General features: G+C 34.9%; 4 protein-coding genes across 4 annotated transcripts; all 4 read right to left on the bottom strand.

Annotated features, from left to right (window-relative positions):
- Positions 1 to 900: 900 nt before the first annotated feature.
- Positions 901 to 8,253, bottom strand: LOC110692962 (membrane protein of ER body-like protein). Its single transcript, XM_021870050.1, has 17 exons — positions 7,810 to 8,253; positions 6,706 to 7,281; positions 6,271 to 6,327; positions 5,689 to 5,754; positions 5,476 to 5,535; positions 5,254 to 5,292; positions 5,130 to 5,174; positions 4,799 to 4,837; positions 4,667 to 4,714; positions 4,475 to 4,555; positions 4,162 to 4,209; positions 3,449 to 3,547; positions 3,279 to 3,332; positions 3,135 to 3,182; positions 2,657 to 2,875; positions 2,050 to 2,111; positions 901 to 1,567 (listed from the first exon to the last, which is right to left on the bottom strand). The coding sequence occupies exons 1-17, from the start codon at positions 8,105 to 8,107 to the stop codon at positions 1,130 to 1,132; spliced, it is 2,277 nt and encodes a 758-aa protein (XP_021725742.1). The 5' UTR covers positions 8,108 to 8,253; the 3' UTR covers positions 901 to 1,129.
- Positions 8,254 to 12,941: 4,688 nt separating this feature from the next.
- Positions 12,942 to 14,410, bottom strand: LOC110692968 (delta(7)-sterol-C5(6)-desaturase-like). The gene is made up of 3 exons (XM_021870058.1): positions 14,205 to 14,410; positions 13,642 to 13,947; positions 12,942 to 13,520 (listed from the first exon to the last, which is right to left on the bottom strand). Exons 1-3 carry the CDS (start codon positions 14,398 to 14,400, stop codon positions 13,219 to 13,221), a joined length of 804 nt encoding a protein of 267 aa, XP_021725750.1. The 5' UTR covers positions 14,401 to 14,410; the 3' UTR covers positions 12,942 to 13,218.
- A 1,078-nt stretch (positions 14,411 to 15,488) lies between these two features.
- Positions 15,489 to 19,526, bottom strand: LOC110693091. The gene is made up of 5 exons (XM_021870218.1): positions 19,446 to 19,526; positions 18,181 to 18,543; positions 17,841 to 18,127; positions 16,768 to 17,465; positions 15,489 to 16,540 (listed from the first exon to the last, which is right to left on the bottom strand). Exons 1-5 carry the CDS (start codon positions 19,524 to 19,526, stop codon positions 15,873 to 15,875), a joined length of 2,097 nt encoding a protein of 698 aa, XP_021725910.1. The 3' UTR covers positions 15,489 to 15,872.
- LOC110692964 (disease resistance RPP13-like protein 4) lies at positions 18,754 to 23,229 on the bottom strand. Its single transcript, XM_021870052.1, has 3 exons — positions 20,989 to 23,229; positions 20,251 to 20,439; positions 18,754 to 19,486 (listed from the first exon to the last, which is right to left on the bottom strand). Exon 1 carries the CDS (start codon positions 23,084 to 23,086, stop codon positions 21,110 to 21,112), a length of 1,977 nt encoding a protein of 658 aa, XP_021725744.1. The 5' UTR covers positions 23,087 to 23,229; the 3' UTR covers positions 18,754 to 19,486; positions 20,251 to 20,439; positions 20,989 to 21,109.
- Positions 23,230 to 23,583: the final 354 nt, after the last annotated feature.

The raw sequence follows: 23,583 nt of genomic DNA, 5'->3' as shown, positions 1-23,583 counted from the left end.
AAAAACAGATTCTTTTGGCATTGCTGCCTTTACTTGGACTATTTATTTCTCACAATGATGTATACACATTCTATTTCTCAGAAGGTTGTATGCTGTAGAAATTGGACCACATATGATCTTTATCAGATAATATGTTTGATTTACATTATTGTCCCAACTTTTAATGTCTTAGGTAATTAAAACTAAAAGGTTGGTGATAGTGATAAACAAATAATGTGTTTATGTATATTATACTCCCTCTAGCCTCACTCCTTTTTATTGTTACTATTTCATAGGTTCCGTTCGCGTACTTGTATTATTTTGACAATTAATGAGAGAAGTCACGGAAAACACATTCCATCAACTTTGTTAAATTAACTCCGTCCCATTGGAATTGCTCCATATTACAATATACTATTTTAGATGTATCGTGAAGTTTATCACCATACCCATGCATACGGAGTGCCCCATTACTTTGATCTCACATACATTACTTTGGTTTCACCAATTTTCTCTGTCGTCAACTTTATCCGACCAAAACTTTAAAAAGTAACAATTCTCCTACGGGACGATTCCAGTGGAACTAGAGAGTACTTTGCAATCTCTTTGACAGGAATACTAGATGCATCATTTCAAAAGAAGTACTCCCTCCGTCCCTATTTGATAGTCACTTTTGGGCAATTCTCACGAGAATTAATAAACATGAATAAGAAGTAGCAAAAGTACATTAAAAAAGTAAATTTACATTGGGTATGCAAAAAAGTAGAGAGAAAAAGTAATTAAAGTACGTGGGAAAGCAAAATTTAAATGGGAAAGTTAAATTTGCACAAATATTTATGCAAATTGAAGAGTTTTTGGTAAAAAATTAATTAAGGGTACTTGAAAAAAGCTAATGTGACTAACATTTTGAGACACCAAAAATGGAATAAGTGACTATCAAATAGGGACGGAGGGAGTACAAAGTTTAACCATAGAAGCTCGAGAAAAGATAGACTATATATTATCATTATTGTGCTCTCTACAAGAGTAGAAGCCTAAGCTAAGATTCAAGTAATATATAATTACAGATGCAGAGATCAAGCATCATCCCTCAGTCACCCTCTTTTGATTTCTAGTAAATCAACAAATAACTCTCGGATACGAATAGTGATCAATAAGATGACCATGCCCCCTTCATGGCTCCTGCTTCAAACAAAGACATCGCAACAGGAGCCTTAGGGTCAAAAATACCGAGCTTCTTCAGTAGTTCGTTTATGAGATGACCGGCAGCATATCCAGCCCCAGAGACCGAAAATCCAACACCAATGTAATAGAAGATAGTTTGCATGTATCCCTTTGGAGGACTTCGGGCATATGCTTTTGCTATAGAAAGAATGGCGATGCAAACAAGTGCAGCAGCTGCAAGTGAAGCGAGTTTGTAGTCCCTGTTGTCACTCAAGCGGAAGGCAAAGCCATAGATGATAGGAGACATAAGGCCAAAAACAAGGTAAGATAATACAGCAATAACTGCATGCACCTTAAAGTGCCCTGGTGACCCCAATTGATCTATATAGCGTTCCGTTGCATGCTCATGTCTCAGCACTCTTAGCTGCATAGTGAAGTCACAAAGGAGGAATTATGTTATCATAGTGTCATTAATAGAGGAGGATCATTATATCTTTTCTATAATGAAGACCTTTTTATTATTTACTTCAGTTAATATACTACCGTGTTTTATTTTACTGTAAGATTCACCCCTGCATTATGACGATTAATTCTCTTGATTAATTTTTCTTTTAGCAAATCTGCACTAACAATTTCTTTGGCATATTCAGCCTAAAGCATTTTTTGGCCAGCATACATGGCACACTAGTATAGACAAGAAAATGGTAAATGATTTATTTACCCTACAAAAAATTGCCAAAAGATGATTACTAAGGATTGGGGATCAAATGAGAATTTACAACTACATGAAAAGCCAAACTTCTGGCCATAAAGTGGTGGCCAGAATAATATATGTTGATTTAGTTGTAGACTAAAAGTCGAAATACCATTGATAATAATCTGGCATTAAGCTGAAATGGCACTTACATTATGAAGAAGAAGAACAAGTCCTCCAAAGACGTTTGCGAGTCCCAAAGCTACAATATTCACTGCAAACATATAGGGCAAGGTTATTATTTCGTGATGATGAAGCAGCATCTGACTCTAAATATATGTCCGGGTTGAATAAAAGGATGAAATAAACAGAAAGAATAATACTTTCAAGTTTAAACTGAAAAGGAGTCAAAGTAGCTTCATTATTTTAATTTACTAAAGAAAAGCAGTGGGTACATCAAATTTGAAAGGAAATTTATTAGGAATACACAATAAAAGGCTTTTGAGATTCTGAATTTTTTTTTTTTTTTTTTTTTTTTTGGGGGGGGGGGGGGGGGGGAGTGAGGGGTATAGTTCGTCTAACAACAGAATATATGCTGCATGATATCATAAAACTTTTAACTAACGATATCTGCAATTACTTTGCTTTATTTGAATATAATTAAAGGCGCGATGTAATGTAAAATACCAAATAATTGTATATAGCTTCTACACTCTACACATGTAGATCTCATGCAACCACTGTATTTCTGAAGCTGTTTTATGCATATATACTGACAATAGAATGGAATAGTAAGTAGTTTTGAGGCAGAAGACTCACATGTGGTGGCATCACCGCCTGCAGCAGAACTTACGACACTTAGGCTGGTGATGCATTCCAAGAGACCACCATAGACAATGGCTTTGATTATATCTATTCCAGAAAATCCAGGTCTAGGATGTTCAGGTTGACGTATAACGAGAGGTTCCTCGATGCCTGTTGTAGGCCTTATTCCATCGATCGGTGAGGGTTGAGGAACAATTGGCACGATCACATACTCTGCGTTATTGTGAATTTGAGTCAAGAGTCTTTCAGCCAAAGTTGTGACAGCAAAGACAATATATGGCATATTAACATATCCCAGTAATACTTATCAAAATCCTCCACAATAGTGGAATGATACAGCATGGTACTAGGATTCCTGGGATACGATCACATAAGCAGAATCATGGTAAAATAGGAGCTTTCTTTCACACCTTAGCTTTAAGAAAAGAAACACATGTAACACGTGCAGAGAGTGAGATAGAGAGAGAAATACCTTGCTTAGAAGTATCAGGGGCCTTTAGGTCTGGTGGCGATGGGATACCTGCATCACAACAGAAGGAATATAACAATAAGTTTCACAAAAGGTTAAAGAAGAAATTGAATAATGACATTTAATGACTAGAGAGAAAAGACATACTGTCATCGGGTATTATGTGAGGTACAGGCTTAGCTAGTATTGGTAACCCTCCATCTATATAAGCGAAAATAACAATAAGTGAGTAGGTGTGATTTATAATTTGTAACTCAAAACTAAATTACACTATTAACTAATTGGAGACACAAGACATGGAGAATAAGGTCCTTTACCAGGTTTTGGCTTGAGAGGCACTGGTGTAACTACACTATCACAAGAAGTACTTCCTTCAGGTGCTACAAGAGGTTGTCTGTCAACTGTTACAGGGGCTCCTGCATAACAAAGAAATCACAATAAGCCTGTTATACTAAATATTCAAGATCTGGATACCACTGCTGATTGGATAGAGAGGGACAAGATGGGTTCCAGTGACAGGTGTTAACTGTTAAGTGAGTCAAGGGTTCAGATGATAACGCTGTTTCTGCTTTATCATACAAAAGAAATCAATAAGCCTCCTAGTAACTTGTAACTCGATATTACATCATGCTACTAATTGATGAAAGAGAAGGGGATGGGAAGGGTTGATTTGAGGCTTAAGCATCAATGGTGCGGTTGATATTATAGTTTCAGATGTTAGCTTCTTGCTTTTAAAGCCTGTTTTACTGCTGGTAATTAGGCACACTACAGGGAGGACTGGAGGAGGGAGTTACCATCACCAGGGTTTATAGGAGTGCAGGGCTTAAGCACCAATGGTGTGTCTGCATCATTATAAAAATATACGGAATCAGCTCCGTAGAGCTTAGAGTCTGAAATTTAACAGGGGAAGCTAGACTTGCCAAAAATAATAAATAGTCCACTATGGTTTTTAGTAACTGGAAACTACTAAGTGAGTAGGATGAGGAAGAAGAGGAAATTCTCTCAAACAGATCAATGGGAAGATATTAACCATCAGCTGGAGCAGGAGAACTACTCTCATGTATTGGAACTTTTGTATCTGCACAGTAGAAACATTCAACAATCAGGCTAGGAAGGATTTAATCCTGCAATCTACTCAACATGACTGCTAATTCAGAAATGAAAAGGCCATGCTTTCAGCTTAAGTACACTGTACTAAAAAATAATTGACAATGAGCATCCTTCCAAATTGACTTTTTAATTATTAAGCCATATATGCCACCCACATATTAAAAGATTACTGACATAATGTACTTGTATATCTTTTGTTTGATGAAATAAAAGGATTGAAATATATGATGTACCGGTAATTGGTGCATGGTCTGGTTTTAATCCTTCAGTGGAAGGTTGACAGCAGGTCAAAAACCACAGTGAAAAGTCTTTATCTGCAAAGAAAGGTCAAAATTTGTTACACGTAAGAACATTAACATCTTCAACATTAGAAGGTACAAAACAGAAGGCAAGCGAGTGTGTGAGAGAGGGAGAGAGAGAGCCACCTCTGTCAGATGTTACTGGAGATACAGGTGTGGGTGGTGGCTGGGTTTCTGCATGGAAAAGAAATAAAGCTTTACATCCTATCAATTATAGCTGGTAACTAGATCCGCAACTAACTGACAAGAAAATTTTACCTTCAGGTACTTCACCAGGTTTGTTAGAAACAGGTAATTCTGCAGTATTACAGAATGAAAAATCTATAAGCCTCTTAACAGCTTACACCACAAAATATGAAATAAGATCATGTACAAATAACTGAAGAAAGAGGACAAGGGAAATAATGTATCCAGCATTACTGATGTATCTGCACAGCATATCTGAGAGGGACTCGTTTACGAGTCTTAACTGTGGAATGGAAAATACGTACTGCTAATTGGGAATTTGACTGTCACAACTTGAGGACCAAAACATTTTTTGTCTGCACAGAGAAATGACATTTCTTTTGTTAAGAGAGATGGAGTTTACCTTGAGATGGTGGCGGTGAAGGAAGTTCGCTTGGGACTTTTTTACCTGAACAGAAAAACATGTCACAATCAGCGTTACTAAGAACTGGTAATTATGTCAGATTCAGTACGGAGAAGAAACGTACCACTTTCTGAAGTTGGTGAAGGTTTTGGTTCAGGCTTCCCTATTGGCTCGAAAGCATAAGATAGAAATGTCAGAAAAGAAAAGGGAAATCAAAAGTCCTTACAACTGTGAACCAAACTATAAGCTTGATATTGAAATTCTTCGGGTCGAAGAATGCAACACTAAGCTTAGGAGGAATCAATCATGCATGTTTATTTGATAGCTAAAGGTTTTGAATTCAAACCTGGCCTCTCTGTGTGGGATGGTTGACAACAAGTCAGGATCCACATAGGAAATACTCTTCCTGCCATTAGGAAGAGATGGTTAGAAGTTAGAGCTCAATATTTGAAGTTGTTCAAGAAAAAACGGAGTGTATAATAAGTTTAAACTTAAAGCAGAAAGTTTGATCTAGAAGAAGAAAAGAATGCATTTCTATGATTTCATCTATCATGTATACCTGTCTCATCCTCTTTTAGTTGAGCTGCTGAATCCATGGAGCCGGCTGATGTGTCAACTGATTGGCCTGCAATCCCATTGAACAATGATGCTCAGTTCATCAATAATAATAGTATCTAATTGCCACTTTTATCCCAATTTCCGAATCTTTAATCTAGATGTATTGTCTTCCTGAAGGTATGGCTCCATTAAGGTATAGTGTCAAGGGATATCGTCAGGATACCATACTAATCTTCAGCTTACATTGCAGAAGTGTAGATTGTATCTTTTTACCTTGATAGATTGCTCAAAATATAGGGAATAACAACTTCTCATTTTTATCAAAAGCTTTTTTGAATCAACCAAAAAAGTATTTTATTAGTGAAAATACTCCATGGGGAACTCGCATGCCTTTAACTTAGACTTAAGTTAATTTGTTAAGACAACAAACAGCGTGATTGTGTAAGAAGGTTATGGTATTAGGCAACAACTCCAGGTTATGGTAGTATTAGGGTACAATAACAATCTCAAGAAAATTGGCAACAATTTAGGGCAATAATCACCATCCACTTTAATTCGCCAAGGGATTTGAGAAAAAGTTTACCTGGCTGCAGAGTAACAGTTGACTTAGGCTTGAATCTCCAGCATAAAAACCCATCTCCTGTTAAGTCAAAGGCAGTGGTTAGAATTGAGTCAGTTTGACAGTGATCACAAATGAATTTCTTAGTTAAAAGTTATGGGTTACATGTCTGATAATGGTGGTCGGATAGAGTTGACACTATAATATGAACCCTACTTCACAAAAAGGCCAATGTGTACTTGGAAATTAAAGGGGAAATATCAGACTAATCGACGTCTCAACTTCAGTCCACAATTAGCTTATTAATCCATTTAGTTACTATATTTACTAGCTTTCAGCACCATGGCTTGAGACAGGAACTTCAATCAACAGAAATACAAGCAGAACAAAGAAATGCTGCAGAATCACCAAAGTAGCTAAAAAAAAAGAGTATCTGTTGAGGAGAGTAAGAAAATCTACCTTTCGGAACAAAAATGCTGAAGCATGAAAAGCACGAAACGGCATCAATACTGTCACTAGCCTGTTCACCTGAAGGAAGTTTATTTTCTGGCTTTCCTTTGTCTGTATCAGGATCTATAGGATGGGGAATTCGGCCAATATTTGGCTCATCTTCGGAAATTTTAGCGTATGTACGTTTCCTCCTTTTAAGTATGACTCTTTTGGTTATACATTCTCTACAATTAGGACAAATTAAGTCATGTGTTTCCTGCTTTCTTATCACCCTCTCAACTTCATATTCATCTATCTCTGGCTCAACTTCTTGAGATTGACCTGTTTCAACAATTTCATTCTGATCACTTATAACTTGAGTTTTGTTCACCATGTTTTCACCATTATAAAACTCAGACGACTTGACATTGTCCCCATTTGAACTATCATCCAACACAAATCTGAGGCCAGAAGAAATTTCTGGGTTCTTAGTGACACTAGAAGTATTTGATTCGATATCGGTTTCCCTATCTCCTCCATTGTTCTCTGGAAGAGAGAATTTATCAGCATGACCCCCATTAGGATTTACAGTGAATCCATTGGTGTCTGCAGACAATAAGCAATCAAAATCTTTTCAAAACTAAGCCAATATTAAACATAAACAATATAATAATTCATTTAAAATACAAATTTCTTGAGAAAATTATGTTGGGTATCTGCAATCTTTAACAGATTCTGATTTCTTTCTTAACCCAAAAAAAGAAAGAAAAAGAATTACAGATACGAATCTACCATATACTTTAAACTGATTACAAAATTTATCAACAAATGCACCAAAAAATGGAATAAATTCAATACCCAATTCATGAATTTAAGTATTGACATTTGACAGTCACCACAACTTCACTCACATAACCAATTGTCAAATTTCTTACTCTATAATTCTTGAAGTAAAAAGTTTAAATTTTTGGAACTGGGTAATACTAAAAATTATGAATAAATCCAAAATTGAGCTAAATTCTCAAGTTTCTGAAGCATTTACCTCAGAACCCATATAAAAAATATTAAGAAAAATGTATATATATAAGTTGACTTGCAAAATTAATACAAGCAGGAAGAAAAAAGTGGGTCTACCTTCATTTTGAGCTACATTATGCTCATCAAAGTTGGCCAATTTCTCTTCACCAGCAGATCTACCCTCAATAATTTTGGGTTTTTCACCATTTGTAATAATAATAGTACCATTTTTATTATTACTAGTAATTTTATTAGTATTTTCCATACTTACAGAATACTCAAAATTACTAGTGTCACTTAAATCACTAGTAATAATATTGGTTTTTTTTGAAAGGTGAGAATTTGATGACCTTCTTCTTGTCTGTAAATCTACACCAATCACTTCTTCTACTTCTCTCTCATACTGGACCTCCATTATCTATATTGTTTTGTTGTATTTTTCAAAGCTACAAACTAGAACTATCATATGATGTATTGATGTGTATGGGGTTTCTATTTCATTGCTGGGTCTCATTTATATCCAACATGTTTAATGCGTTTGTTTAGACTTATGGCGAGCGGAGTAGTCACAACGGAGTGACAGATAATCGAGATTCGATCAAATTCATATAAATAAAATTATTAATTAAATCCGTATTTTAATTAACACGACCAGAAGAATATTAACTTAGAGATGTAATAGTGGAAATGGAGGAGTATTAAATTGAATGTTTCGGTCATTATCATTAATGATAATTGTGTAGCTGGCATGATGTTAGGTTTATTTAGGTGATGAGTTCGTTGACTAAACATTATTAAACTCTTTAGTCAATGCAGTTATTTAGATTTTGATTGAATAATGTTTGCTCATGTGAATGGATTTTTGGTTGATTTGATTTATGACATTTATCACATTTATGCCCTACATTATTACAAGTGCAGCGGTGGAACCTATAGTGTACTCAAAAGTTGAGTTGTGTGTAGGCTGTCTACTTTCAAGCTTTTATTGATGTGTGATCCGAGAGGTGTATCGAGTTGCTAATTTAATTAAATATTATGATTGTATGTATTTAATATTTATGTCTATTTTTTTTTAGTAATTAGATCTTGTAATTATATACATTTATATTCTTGTTTATAATATGATTGATAATTAACTTGAATGGTTGAATAACCACCATTCTAATAAAAGGTTAGCTTAGATTGAGTTGTGATGTTGCATAATGAGAGGTTGAGTAGATGACAGTGTGATGAAAGGGTTCTATGTGCACATAGACATTCTTGAAAATGTATGTTAATATATAAATATAGATATATAGTTGACCTTTTTACGTTACAAATTTCATTTTACCCTGTATTAGTGAATTTATTAAAAAAAAATATGGTGACATGAGTATTTGTTTGAAATCTATCGACGTATAGTTTTATCATATCTATAATACCCCTCATGATTGCCTTAAAAAGGATTTGATATACTACTCCTATCAACAAAATGCATCTTTCTTTTAAGGAGCTCATATGCTAAGAATACTCCATAGTTAAGCGTGCTTGGCTGGGAGTAGTCTACATGTCCAATTAAAGTGATACACTAAGGGTCTGTTCTCTTTAGTTTAATTTTAGTTTAGTTCAGTTTAACTCCAATATGTTCCTAATTTCAGTTCAGTTTCTAATGTCTTTCAATTCAATTCAACCTTAATCAGTTCAATAAATCAGAACAAGCCCTAAACCAATAAAAGGAGTAACCGAGTTATACAAAAGTAAAACAGCGGCGTACAATGAATGGAGTAATGTTATTACGGAGTAATAAATTATGGAATACTCCATAAGAGAATTTACAACAAACTAAAAGATCTTTTGTTCCTTTAACACAAAGGTTCCAAAACTCTCCTCTTCTTTTTTTTGGCTGCTGTTGTCCAAAAACAAAAACTTTTGTCTATTGACAGTGTCATACAATTCAAAACGTGACACCGATAATACTTTAACATCGTGTAACATGCCAAAGGAAAATTAAAAGGAATTGAGGGTGAAAATGTAGAAGGATGATTTTTAATTTTTTTTTTTTTTGTAATTTTTACTACAATACTACTCCGTACGAGTTTTATTATTGTAACAACAAACTTTATATAGTGTGTAAGAAATAACAATATTTTATTTTACCCATGTTAAAAAATACGTAGTATAACATACAATTATACAAAAAGACGTAATGTAGAATAAAACATGGGTTATGTTTACTATAGAAACGCAGAGTAAAATAAAATATAGTTAAAGTTAATTTATGAATCAATGTACTCCACATTAAAAAGATAAAATAAGAGAATTATCAAAGTCAATAAGAAATTAAAGCAATACGTGCTCTTAAGATTGCTATTGTAAGAGCTAAGAGCACAACGATGAAGATAATGACCTATATATTCCAACACAATTTCATCTTAACATTGGTGATAAGTGAAATAATCCACAAATAATGGTATCTTCGTAACTTTTCATATTTATATTCAATGTTTTAGACTTATAGTAGTTGGTTATGTCTTTTGTAAGTTATATTTTCTTACAGAAACACACACACATATATATAAAATAAAAAATATAATAATAATAATAATAATAATAATAATAATAATAATAATAATAATAATAATAAAATAGTATTCCTCCGTCCCATAATATAGTTTCGGTTTGTGTTTTTTCACGGTATTTAAGAAATAAGAGGAGAAAATGGATAAAGTACATTAATAAAAGTGAAAAAAAAAAACAAAGAGTTAGAAAAAGAAAGTGGAAAAAAGTACAAAGCATGTGCAAAATTTAAGAGTAAATTAAAAAGTACAATGAATAAAGTTAAAAAAGTAAGGGTATAATGGTCTTTATATACTATTCAAACAAAGAAAAAGTAACAACATTTTGATTCTCCAAAATAGAAAACAGGAATTATAATATCGGACGGACAGAATATACAATAGTTTATGACAAAATATTTTAATACAATTGCTCCATACTATGTTATTAATATCTACATGTGAATGTAGGAAGTACAAGAAGAAAGGATATGAGTCATATGACAAATTAAATCTCGATACCTTAAAAAATGAAAATTTAATGGTCCATATAAAATGATTAATTCTACAGTCCATTTCATTTTTATATTTCCTTTCAAGATGAAATTGACAAAACCGTATAAGAGAGGAAATTATCATATATGCCAACCAATTTTGACATAGACGTGCGCTAGCATCATCGCGCGCAAAGATTCATTCATAGATACACGAGGTCCCTCGAATTGCAACTTTAGCGATTCTAAATTCACATTACATACCTTTCATTAAAAAAAACAAAACAAAACAAAATCACATTACATATTTACATGGATTAAACACTTATTTTTATTTATGGAAAGTCAACATCTGACAATTGCTAGCTCGTGATATTTAGAGAGGGTTTTTAAAGTAGCAGTCTAATTAGCACTTCTACGTTTCTAAAAGTTATTTCTGTTTTTGACTCTTTTTGCGTGACAATGGAGCAGCAAACTTATTTGAATTATAGAGTTTATAGCATGGAGGATTGGAGATATAGATCTTGATTTTTTTGTTGGTTCAAAACATGTATTTGATCTTGTCATTGGTATTAATTTGAGGTCATTTAATTGTATCATTTATCTAAGTTGTTATTCATATCAATGATCAATTAATAGGATTAACGATAATAAAAAAGTTATTACAAAAAAAAATTGGGAGTACATTAATTTACTGTGTGACGGGAAGAAAATTTGTGACACTATGGGCATCTCTTGATAGTTTAAAGGTAATTATTTGAGAATAAAAGTAACTGAGAAACATACTTTAAAGGTAATAATGTAACCAAGTAATAAAGGTTACTCTTATAAATATAAAATTAAGGATAACTTTTTTTTTTTTTTTACGGGATAATTTTTGGTATACAATAACGGGCTATATATTAAAATTAATTTACATGGATGCATGCAAAAACTTTTGTAGCCATAATTTGCCCCAACATATAAAAAATTTAGTAAGTGAAGAAAGAAAGAAATTCAATTTGAAACTTAACTTTATCATATGATTTCTCACAAACAAGCTCTAATAAGATGGGAAAATAATAATTGTTTTGAAGGCCTTTAATAAGTACGTTTTGACATTGCAATTTTGTGGCTCATCACCTTGCTAAGCTATATACGTAGTAACTAGTTTCTTTCGGAGTCAAAACGAGTGTGGGAACACTTTTTCCCTTATAAAATCGCTCTGTATATATGTACTTATGGATAATCTCTCTTTGAATTAATACTAGCTTTACATTTCTCCTCCCAAAAAAAAAAAAAGAAAGATACTACTTCCTCCGTTTTTTTTTATTGCACCATGAGGGATTTCACGCTAGCTTGCCAATGCATTACTTTAGTTGTTAATATCTTCTATTATACTTTTGTAAAAATTATATAAATTTGATATTTGAAAAGAAGATTTCGAGATGAATCTAACTTAATCTTTCATGACTATATTTTTCCTAATGGATAAATTACAAATGATGGTCAAAGAACATTAAGTGAATAGTGTCAAAGTCCAAATGGTGCAATAAAATAAAAACGGAGGAAGTATTAGATTGGTAAGAATTGAATTCATGATAATTAAAGGGAATTACCAAAAAATTCTTTGATATACATTATTAGAATACAAAAATTAAAATTGAACCTTAAGAATAGAAAATTCAAAACAATGAATGTAATGGTCTATAATTCAGATGGACCATGGGTCGGGTATATAATCAGACAAATCGACAATAGACTTATTTGCCACTCTGGTGAATTTTTAAGAAAAAATCGTGGATCACACGTTCCTCTTATCTCATCATTTTTGTGAACTAATACTACAATGTAGACACTAACGTATGGCAATGTAATCAATTTGTTTATCATATATGACCTTCTACGAATCAACAATTATCCATTGCAAATTTATGAAATCCGAGGTCGCACGTTGTAATAAGTGTCATAGCCATGATTTATAAGACAGAGTGTTGATATTGTTTTTTATGAAATGTATGTGAATACTCTATACAAGTATCTTTCTAAAATAAAAAAAATAAAAAAATTATACCAAGTACGGAGTATATATTTTGTATTTATAGCGAGGTGTCGATGGACAACCCATGTGCCTTAATAGCTTCTCCAACACATGATTGACAAATAACAATAATTGCAATATTATAAGAACAGAGGAAGTATTATGAGCAAAAATACGAAAATAACAATGAACCAGTTTTGAAGTACTTGTATTATATTTATAAATGTAGTTTAATCAAAATTGAGTTTGATTTATCAACAAATCAATCCACACTATTTCATTTTGAAACTACAAGAAGAGTTAATAAGCATGAATGTTATTGATAAAAAAAATTTAGCATCATAAGACCACTTTCGCGAGTTATTGCAAGCATGTGTACCCTTTTCAATTTCTCTTGCCTCTTCTTGGCTTCATCTACAAAATGGTCTTATGATAGTAAGCCAGTCTTAATTATTTATAAATTTATAATTTCTTGATATTACAAATGAGTATTATAATCATTGGCAGTACTCTTAGGGTGGCGAAGAGTCCCAAATAACCAATCCATTAAAATGGTATAATTACCATAATTGTGATGGCCTGACGTATGGTGAATGGTATGATAATTAGAACCCATAATAAGCCAACCTTTTGCGTCACTCCTGTCATGTATAATAACACCCCATACTGCTTCGACAAGAAAAAGCACCAATAAAGTGGTGAAATGTATAGGCATAAACATTAGTATTAAACCATAAGGAGTTTCTAATATTGCTCCATCCAAAGGGTGACCAGACCAACCTGATACATATACATCACATCATTATTATACTATTTTAACCGTCACAATTTAATTTAATTTATTACTTGACAGAATGGAAGTACGTATGGAATTGGAATTAATTTAAAGTAAATAGCTTACCTGCAAAAGGAGAAAGTGCGATTTCCTTACTATAACAATGATGAGGTGCATGAATATACTTGTAAATTGGCTTGATCTCATGTAATAATCTGTGAGCCCAATAAATCCCAAATTCCACGGCAAACAGATATGTAAGTGTATGTAACACATAAGATTGCCACCCCACATCACTAATCCGAGGGTAACATCTCGTCCAACCATTCTCAATCATCCACTCGAACACCGTCGAAAACAATGTGTTAATTGGAATCGATGTTAGTGCTCCAACTACTTGTGATACCATAGCTCTTTTTGAAGGCATCGTTTCTACATAACCATCTAAAAAAAATGTAATACTAACAGTTACAGACTTACAATAAAGTTAAGTACGTATCATATTCATGTATGTGTAGTATGCAACATGTTTAATCATCCAATATATAAGAATCACCTCTTTACAAAGCTGAAAGATACGTAATTTAAATTGAATACATGCATAGTATTAAACTCAAAGAACAATACACTCGTTAGTCGTTACATATAAGTTTTTACAATCAAAAAGTTGCTAATGCGTAGGAGTGTACCTTTAGAGGAAGAAACATAGCGTTTCCAAAAGTCGAGGCAGAAAAATGAAGCTGTTGGATAGATCACAAATGCACAAAGTGTTGTTCGAAGCCAAGAGCTCAAGAAATGTGGTAATAAAATACAAAGCTTTTTAGGTAACACTATCTCATTATAAAAACTGGTATTTTCTATGAACATTTTCATATATTCCTCCATTTTTTTTCGCTTGTTTTCATGGAGTAGCATAGGGGTATATATATTCTTTTTTGGTGCATAGATTGAGTAACGTATTTAAGTAGCTAGTATTTCTTCATCATACAAGTATATTACGATGTTACAATAAGATTATTCTTGGTGTATTTACTGTTAAATCGAAGACCTACATTAATTAATTAGTATGATATACTAGGCAATGAAGGGATTACTTAATTCGGCACTCTACTTGTTACTTACAAGATGAAACAAATTTTATAATTTTAAATGCACCCAAGTTATACAATTTGTAATGCTTTGAGTTGATTTTTTAATACCTTTATTTCACGTTATGTGCAACAATTGAATATCTTATGTGTCACAAAAAATATCCAATTGTTACACTTACATATAATGTTAAACGAACTGAGATAGTATTTAATAATAAGGCTTTGGAGCTTCTATACTAAAACCAATTGGCAATAGTAGGAGTAACTCCTCTACCTTATAAAGTGGAACCACCTCTCCTCTTTCTCCAATGTGGGACACTCACAAGTGGGTTACAATGGGTTTCAACAGTAATTAATAAGGAGCGTCTCTTTTACGTTCTACAATGATCAAAAGACAGATGTATATCTACTATGAAACAGTGTACTATTGAAGTTTAAGCCGCGTAGACCTTAAAAGTAGGAATTATGACTTTAAAATTGTATGCATATTTTCCAAGTCATGTTTCTTGTTAATGTAGTCTTTCTTAAATGAACATTGGTGGTCAAAGAAAATAAATCTTCAAATATAGCTAGACAATATGATTGATTTATTTAATTGGTATTCATACGAAGAATAAGCTATGAAAGAAAACTTCTTGTATAAACTTGTTTCCACAATTCTTGATTTCTTGCTGCCTGTTTTCATGGAATAACATAGCGATTTATATTCTTTTGTTGCCAGCACATATTTTGACCAAGCTCAATAGGCAAATCTTGAATAGAGTACTGGAATGAACAACTGATTAGTGTATTAGTTGACTACTCATGAATTGTCACAATGAATAACTTCATATGACTGTTCTTCCTACCACAAATATTATCAAAAAATAATTCTCAGACAAATAAATGTAATTAGCGTAAATTTCAAATAATAAATCGTAAAGAAAAAAAGGATATCAATTTAAGTTGTGTTATCAGATGCTTTTCAAACATAGTTGTATCAATGTCAGGATACAACAAATCATAGCATGGAAAGACTTGACAAAGATCGAACCTTCAAAAGATTAGGTTGGAGTACATTGCAACTGGATGTGTGCACCAAAATCCGGAAAAAAAAAAAAAAAAAGGGGGGGCCGTATGGAGGCCTTGCCCTGTTTCTATTTTTATGAATACTTAATCAACCTTATTATACTTTTTAAATATTGGGAAATAGTGGTTAGTTTCGGGTTTGAGGTTCAAATCTTGGACCCCCACCTTTATTTCCGGCCAAGATAGATATGTAGTGATTTACTCATCTACGATGAGCACGGGCTTTGTGGGTCTAGCTTCGAGGTAGATTTTTTCCCCTAATCCAAGATGTGTCATCAATAACCAAACCACAGAAATAAGCTCTCCGCCTTTACTTACCTGCTGAACATGGTTGGTTGGCCTACACTGGGAAGCAGCATGGCAAAGCAATTCCACCCAAACCCTACTCATCAACTCCCACTTATTCACCTGTTCAGAAAATGTCATTAGCTTCTTTGCCAATCGACATGCCTCGAACAACACCGACTTGCTCCTCCCCTTCACATCTCTTGGTTTGACATTATCAACTACCGGTATACTCATCATGCTTCGGCACAACAAGTCCAGTGGAGGGAGCGGGCTACTGACCTCGTTCTTATCTTTGATGCCCTGAATGTACCTTAACGCCTCAGCCTCTGTGTCTTTAAGCCTGAGGTCACTAATCCCTGCCACATTGGACATCATCATCGGCTTCATCACCAGCAGGTACACCATGTAATCTGAAAGTACCTTGCTCATGACACGGTCTGCACTGTACCGAAACCTGTCCATACTGTAGCAGATCTCAGTAGCTATATGCCATAAGAGCAAACTTTCACCATAATCAACCTCCTTAATCCAATTATTGAGTTCCAACACCTCTTTGCTATAGACTGACGTATCTGTAGCTAGAACAAATTATATACATACATGTTAACCTCGGTCAAAATTCAATTATAGCTCAAATTAACAGAAAATTCACTCTTTTACTTTCATAGTTTCCACCCTCATGCAGCTGGGAAGCAATTTTAGAATTATGGAAACTCAGGTAACATGATCGCGAGCTAAGCTAAGCTTACAGCTGAGATAAGTTTGGAATTAAGATTATAGAACTATAATTAGAAGATTATCTTACCATAAGAATTAAGAACCCAGTCCCCACGGACACGGCAGAGGTACTTGGCCATCTTCGGTTCATCAATGTTTTCGGACTTTTTTTTGAGTTCCTGGAAGATTAGTTTCTTCATGTTCTGCTTCAGCGCATATGTATCAACATACTTATAATCATCAAATAACATCCTAAGGCCCAAAATGTCAAGGAGCTTGTTGGTCTTCGAGCCCCGAATGTTGAGATAGTATTCCAATAGGCTGAACCTACAGATAGAGTTGGACCAAGGACGGAAAATGAACTGTGAAACTCGAGGCGCCTCAGGGAAGGCGGACAAGTACCTACTCCTGAAAGTGAGCACCTTGTGTGTGATAGCGTCCGAAAAACTAATTCTCTTGGTTTTTTTGTAATCCTTTACCAGGTAGGCAACAGTCCAATTAGAGAAGATCAGTACCAGAACTGAAATGAAGTCCAAGGCAACTACACCACCAAGTAAGGTGTAGGAAATGTTGACATCTCGAGGTTTAATGTGCGATTTCTTTGACCTGTCGCGAAACTTATCCCAAAAGAAGAAGAATCCAAAAGATATTAAGCCAAAACTGAGGCAGCAGCAACGTAAACAATACGCAGTACGTTGATGTAAAATGCTCGCCTTGGTATAAAAGGCATCGTAGAGGAAGTTGAGCTCTATCTCTACTACCCTGAAGGCATCATCTTCTTCCAAGCTGAAGACGAATAAACAAACCAATGAAAATAATATACGAGTAAAAACAAAAAAAATCAGTGTGTATTTCATTCAGCTAAAAAATGAGCTCAATCATACGCACACAACATTGAACAAGCTCTGGACTGGAAGCACCATTCTAACTTCTAAGAACACACACAAGCACGAACAGACAACTTTAATCATTAATCAAGCATATCTTAATATAAATTGTTATGGGAAAAAACATAAGATCAAGCCCTAAACCAATTAACACAATTTAAATTAACTTATTCTATCACAAACAGAATTCATGCATGTGCAGCAAAAATCATTGAAACAAATAAGGCACTATATACTGAAATCAACAAACTTGTATAAGAATTCAGAGCCATGCCTGAGAAAATAATGTAAGCTCTTGTGGCGCTCCCGGAAGCTGTATTCGAAATCAACAATCAAACCTTTGAACCTCTGGTAGAGACGGTAGGCTTTTTTCACCACCTGAACACCTTGTAGTCCACTCTTTTGCCTAACCTCAGAATTACAGTGATCGTGCTTAAATTCAGGCTCTAAAACAGTCTCTATCCTTGTGCTGAAGCCATCTTTTACCTTCAGGCCATACTTCTGGCATAATTGGGCCCTGGATCTGGATCCCTGAGGATGGAACGACGAAACGTGTCCAGACTAGCCTGGTAAAGAGCCCAAATGCGTTCTGCATACTTGATCAAACCACACACGAAAATAAGAGCTGTTGGCAGCCACAGCAGAGGATCTGGTGGGGGGTTGTGGTACAATATATTACAGGTAGCAACAGACTGAGCAACAAATTGCAGGAGGTGATGACGCCACAGCTCGTTGTCCTCCATGGTTAAGGCAGTAATCGTGTCAGGCCCACCAAGGTGCACGACTAAGAACGGGGCCCAGAATGAGAACAATGTGTCCTTGGTAACTTTCTCACCATCATTGCAGCCTTTATACTGGATGAGCCCGATGGTGAAGGCAGCCGCCCAATCAGCCAACAAGTAAGCCAGCCAAATAAGTGAATGCAGGATTTGCTGGGACACTCTCTTTCTTAAAGGAGCAAACGAGATTAAGATTATCTGTAGGATAAGGCTCAACATAACAAACATCTGAATGTCCCAGGTTTTCCATAGTCCCTTCAAAAATTGAACTACAGTAAATTTCATAACCAACCCCTCACAGCGACATTCACAGTATCTCAGACTCTCAGGTGGAAAAAGAAAGACTTGTTCAGAAAAGTAAGTATATTGTTTACAAGGGAGTGTAAAAGCTTGGGCAAAGAATAAATTATCTAATTCTCATTCAATTTTTCAAGGCATATAAAGTACCGATTATTTTACTTACTAGGGAGGTAGAGAATTTTTTGAGAATACTTTCCTAATGAGTTACTTCCCCAATGTGCAACATCCTACACATTTCTTTGCCTTTTTTGGGTAGAGAAAAAAGTCTATTGCAGAATGTATTTCACAGAATAATATTATGTCCCACATTAACACCTTCCTCAGGTGAAACACATGCATACTCTTAAAATAAACACCAGATTATGCATATAAGCATGGCGGTGGGCTGTGCGGCTATGCCAGCAAGCTTCAGCCTTCGGGTGGCACAGCCCAAGGCAGTCGCACCAGCCAATTAGCCCACCAGCCGGTTTATGTTGGCCCATGAAGAATAAAAGACAGAACATCAGAGCGCAGGAACTTCCTGCCACCGAACTTTTTCCTCCCAACAACTCAACATTCAATCATCTAGATCCCACCAACAATCATCCACTATATGCCAGATTATGTTACAGCACCTCAATTCAGTCACCTCCCTCAAAATGAAGTTGCATACCGGGCATTTACTTTTCATATTTGCTTCCAAAGATGTGAATTCAGCTTTGTACATGATGACGATCTTGCAGTATCTAGGCTAGTTTAACGTGTTGCTCAGACAAAGATAAGGGAATTTTTAAGATATCTATTCTCAGGGCTTCACTAACCAGCCTGTCCAGCATTTGTAGAGACTCCAAATTTGAGTGTCCTGTGACAAATGAGATTAATTTCAAATTGACATCTGACATGTTTACAAAATAATTGCTTGTTATTTCACTGTAAATAAATGAAGCAAACAGTTTGAAAAGTGGTCGGGCACGTGTACAAGTCAATTAATGTAAAATAGGGTGAGCAAGGTATCGTATTCACAAGGAGATCTACTCAATTACCAAATTAAGAAACTTAAATATTATTTCGACTACGAAAAAATATGAGAAAAGTACTGCTAAAACTATAAATGATTAAAGTTGCAAACTAATAAAAACGACAAACACGAATAAGAAATAGTTCTAGGTTTCGGGTTTTGTCAAGTACTAAGTACGTAATCTCCTCTCCCAAGGTAGAAAACGTATATTTAAATCAATATTATGTCTACTCCGATCCCGTGATCACAACAATTGAAATAAACTCATTAAGAATAGGAAATCAATAAAACCACCCCAAGTGTATAACTATTCCTAAAATTATACTACTCAACGTTTGGTAATCCCACAAACTAGTATTGAAAGTTCACTCCCACTAATAAATTAAATCAATACCTTAAACATACAATCAATTGGCCAAATGAATCATACGAAATAAAACAAGATTATTAAATTGCAATTATAAAAATCAAACCCAAACAAATAATTCAATTCATTGATAGAAATTAAAACAAGGAAATCTAGCCAAACATCACAGTTAAGAAAACACAATCAATAATAATTAACATTGTTAATTGCATAAACTTAAATAGAGAAGATAAAACTCCACTTTCAGTAGTTGGACGCTGCTTAATGCTCGGTCCAGTCACGGGTCTTGCTGCTGCTTTGTCCTCCCCTCTGCGTGTTCGTCTCCTTCCCGTGTTCTCTGCCTCTTATGCGGCTGCCTCTTCGCATCTTTTTGGGGTTATTGTGTTAGTGGGTTTTTTTTCAACCCACTATTACTTCTAGGATATAACCACTGTAAAAATACAAGGAAATCAAAATTATTGATTAATTCTTAAAACGAGCTTATTATGAGTATAATTCACTAATTATAATTAATTGAGTCTTACAATATAAATCCCATAATATAGTTATTGTTTGTGTTTTTTCATAGTATTTAAGAAATAGGAGGAGAAAAATGAATGAAGTAAATTAATAAAAGTAAAAAATACAATCATATGCAAAAGTTAGAGAGAGAAAGTGGAAAAAGTACAAGACAAGTGCAAAATTCAAGGGTGAGTTAGGGAGTGTGGTGAATAAAGATATAAAAAAAAAAATAATAAAAAAAAAAGAGAGAGAGTGAGAGTATTAATAGCCTTTACATACTATCAAATAACAAAAACAACATTTTGGATCTACAAAATAGGAAAACAAGAACCATAATATATATTATACCCTATACTAGCATTAATATAAGCTTATCAATAAGCTACTCAATTTTAGTACAACCTAAAACTAAAAGCCAAGGAAACCCAGATTATTATCGGCTCTTTAAACTAAAGAGAGAAGTATGTTACATACTTACATTGTATCTATTCCTCTTCCTAAACACCCTCTCAGTCGCCCCCAACAGAGTAGGAAAATAAAATCAATGGCCAACTATGTAGAATCCCATAGCATTGTGCTAAAGAATATGGATGTATCTCCTATGGGAGTTTTTGCCAAACGCCCTCAATATTACACGGGATGGAAGTAAGTTTATCGCATTTAACTTGTTCCAAGTACCTAAGCTTTGGAAACCACCCCTGTAGTACAGTCCATGTCATGCTCAGTCCGGGCAAGTGCAGCAATTGCAATGTTTCTACTTCCCACCCTAGATGCTGCTCCTCATCACCCAGTTTTTCTAGTTTACCTCCTCTAATGTACAGTTTTTTCAAATTTTTCAACTTTTCAGGTGTCAGCCATGCTGGTGCACATTTGTATGGGATGTGTTGGAGGTCAAGTTTCTCCAGACCCCCCAAGAAATTGCCAAGATCTTTATGGTCAAGTTTCTCCAGACCCAGACCCCCAAAGAAATTACCAACATCTTTATGCTCGGTCTTGGACCTCTTGGTAGTTCCTTCCTTGAACAACCCTTGCCATTCGATTGTCAGCTTGCGAAGCTCAGTCATCTCACCAAGAGCTTCAAGGTGTTTATAATCTGGGAAACTCTCAAGACTTGTGGTGATGTTCAGTTTCCTCAACTTCTTCAGCCTCTTTAGATCTTGAAACGAGCATAAACTTCTCTTATCTTGGTGCTTCTCTCTGAAAAAAAATCCTTTCAAGACTTGAAGCTCGAAGAGGGAGGATATTCCTTTGGGCAAGCAAGCAAGAGAGTAACAGCCTGTCAAGTCCAGGTGTGTTAGTTTCCCAAGCGACTTGATAGAGTCAGGCAATTCCTCCATGTCATTGCAGTCTCTAAGATCCAAAATTCTTAGACTTTTAACTTTACCAACTGAATCTGGGAGTTTTACGATCTTTGACACCCCCTGAAGACTCAAAAGCCTCAACCCCTCCATATGCTTCAGTCCTGCAAGGAACTTACTGGACTTCACTTCAATGTATTGGATGGACTTTGAATCGCACCTCCCCAGATAGAGAGCTTTCACATTTTTCATCCTCCAGAACCAGTGGAGCTTTATATCCATGTAGCACTTGTTTACATTAAACAGTGTTTCTATGCACTTAAGGTCTTTGGTCCTGCTACTTTTTAGGTACTTCAAGCAGGAAGAGGATGTTGGATTTGATGTTTCTACTAAATATACCCTACGCTTGTTTCCATAGCTCAGATTATTATCATTATATTCCCTGTCATCGGGATGATAAAAAAAACCAGCAGCCTGAGCAAGGTAAATTAAAACCGGATAAATAGAAGGACGAAGCCTGCATCTACTTGTCACCCTACCCTTTATAATAACTTCCTCGAGAAAGCCATGCTCAACTAGCATTCTCAATATATCATGCCCCTTCTTCTCACCATCATCAACGGTCGGTGGATCAACCAGCTGCTCTCCAATCCACCAATAGATGACTGTCCTCTTATTGACCTCAACACCCTCTGGGAATGCTGAGAAACACAGTAAGCATTTCTTAAGTAAAGGATCAAGCAGCTCATAACTTTGAGTTAGCCGCCTAAAAACAGCAGGACTCTCAAAAAAGGGGTTCAGGCCAGAGGGATAAATTGCCAATTTTCTGTGCTCCTCTTCATGTTCATGACCCCGAGGCTTAGGATCTTTGAATCCAGTTAAAAGACGACCAAAAGTAGTGGAAGGCATGCGCCTCTTGATCCTTGTAAGGTTTTCTTCAAGCTGCCAGTACATTGAATCATCAATAAATAGTCTAGATACAGCATCTTCCGAATCCACTACCTGTTGCAAGAGAGCTTTAAAAATCTTTTCAGCATGCTGTTCCAAGGCCTTGAGCCTCTTGAAATGGTCATTAATATGCTCCAAATCCATCCTGAATTTATTTAACCGCCTCAATTGCATCTCACTATAGTTAATGTGTGTGGAAGCAGTAATATCAAGTAATTTAGGTATCACTAAGTCCATGATGTCAGAGAAGGTTAGGGGTCTATCCGAGTGAGCAAGCTCGGACAAACCTGACATGCTAACATGAGATTGAGAATTTGATTGATTTAACATGGCTAGTTTAAGTTATCAAAGAACAGAACAAAATTCTTGGAAGACTGAGGGGAAAAATGTTCAATAGCAAAGAAAATGGGCTAATAATCAACAAATTGATTTGACATGGCAAGTTAAGTTATAAAAGAACAGAACCAAAATTGAAGAAGAATGAGGGGGGGGGGGGGGGGGGGGAAGATGTCCAGTGGCAAAGAAAATGGACTAATAATCAACCAATCATTGGGAGGCGTACTTTTACAGATGAATATAGGTTATTTGAGCCTATACAAATTAATGATGTAAAGGACAATGAAAACGTAAAGAGAAGATCCTTGAATAGCAAAACTTGTGCACAGTTCATTAGCTTTGCTTTCTTAGTTGGTTTTCTACTTTTCTTACATAACATAAGTGATGCAAATGGGATTCATGGGAATCTTTTCTTTTTCACTTACTTTCTTTTCTAGGGAAGTTCAGTTGGAATCATTCTCGCCTTGTTTTATTTAGTTTGTCTTTCTGAG

Source organism: Chenopodium quinoa, unplaced genomic scaffold (assembly GCF_001683475.1).
Source record: "Chenopodium quinoa cultivar QQ74 unplaced genomic scaffold, ASM168347v1, whole genome shotgun sequence".
Classification (NCBI taxonomy): domain Eukaryota; kingdom Viridiplantae; phylum Streptophyta; class Magnoliopsida; order Caryophyllales; family Amaranthaceae; genus Chenopodium; species Chenopodium quinoa.
This window is presented reverse-complemented; position numbering and strand designations above follow the sequence as displayed.

What these genes read in the sequence shown, in the direction of transcription:
- LOC110692962 (XM_021870050.1), bottom strand. Translation starts at nt 8,107, where the DNA reads ATGGAGGTCCAGTATGAGAGAGAAGTAGAAGAAGTGATTGGTGTAGAT. An exon ending in TTCACCAACTTCAGAAAGTG is followed by an intron (nt 5,175 to 5,253) that starts GTACGTTTCTTC and finishes TTTTCTGTTCAG; the next exon opens with GTAAAAAAGTCCCAAGCGAA. An exon ending in TTGTTCTTCTTCTTCATAAT is followed by an intron (nt 1,568 to 2,049) that starts GTAAGTGCCATT and finishes TTCACTATGCAG; the next exon opens with CTAAGAGTGCTGAGACATGA.
- LOC110692968 (XM_021870058.1), bottom strand. Translation starts at nt 14,400, where the DNA reads ATGGAGGAATATATGAAAATGTTCATAGAAAATACCAGTTTTTATAAT. An exon ending in CTATGTTTCTTCCTCTAAAG is followed by an intron (nt 13,948 to 14,204) that starts GTACACTCCTAC and finishes ATGGTTATGTAG; the next exon opens with AAACGATGCCTTCAAAAAGA. An exon ending in CGCACTTTCTCCTTTTGCAG is followed by an intron (nt 13,521 to 13,641) that starts GTAAGCTATTTA and finishes TATATGTATCAG; the next exon opens with GTTGGTCTGGTCACCCTTTG.
- LOC110693091 (XM_021870218.1), bottom strand. Translation starts at nt 19,526, where the DNA reads ATGTCAGATGTCAATTTGAAATTAATCTCATTTGTCACAGGACACTCA. An exon ending in AGCTTACATTATTTTCTCAG is followed by an intron (nt 17,466 to 17,840) that starts GCATGGCTCTGA and finishes ATTCGTCTTCAG; the next exon opens with CTTGGAAGAAGATGATGCCT. An exon ending in CTGGGTTCTTAATTCTTATG is followed by an intron (nt 16,541 to 16,767) that starts GTAAGATAATCT and finishes AATTTGTTCTAG; the next exon opens with CTACAGATACGTCAGTCTAT.
- LOC110692964 (XM_021870052.1), bottom strand. Translation starts at nt 23,086, where the DNA reads ATGTTAAATCAATCAAATTCTCAATCTCATGTTAGCATGTCAGGTTTG.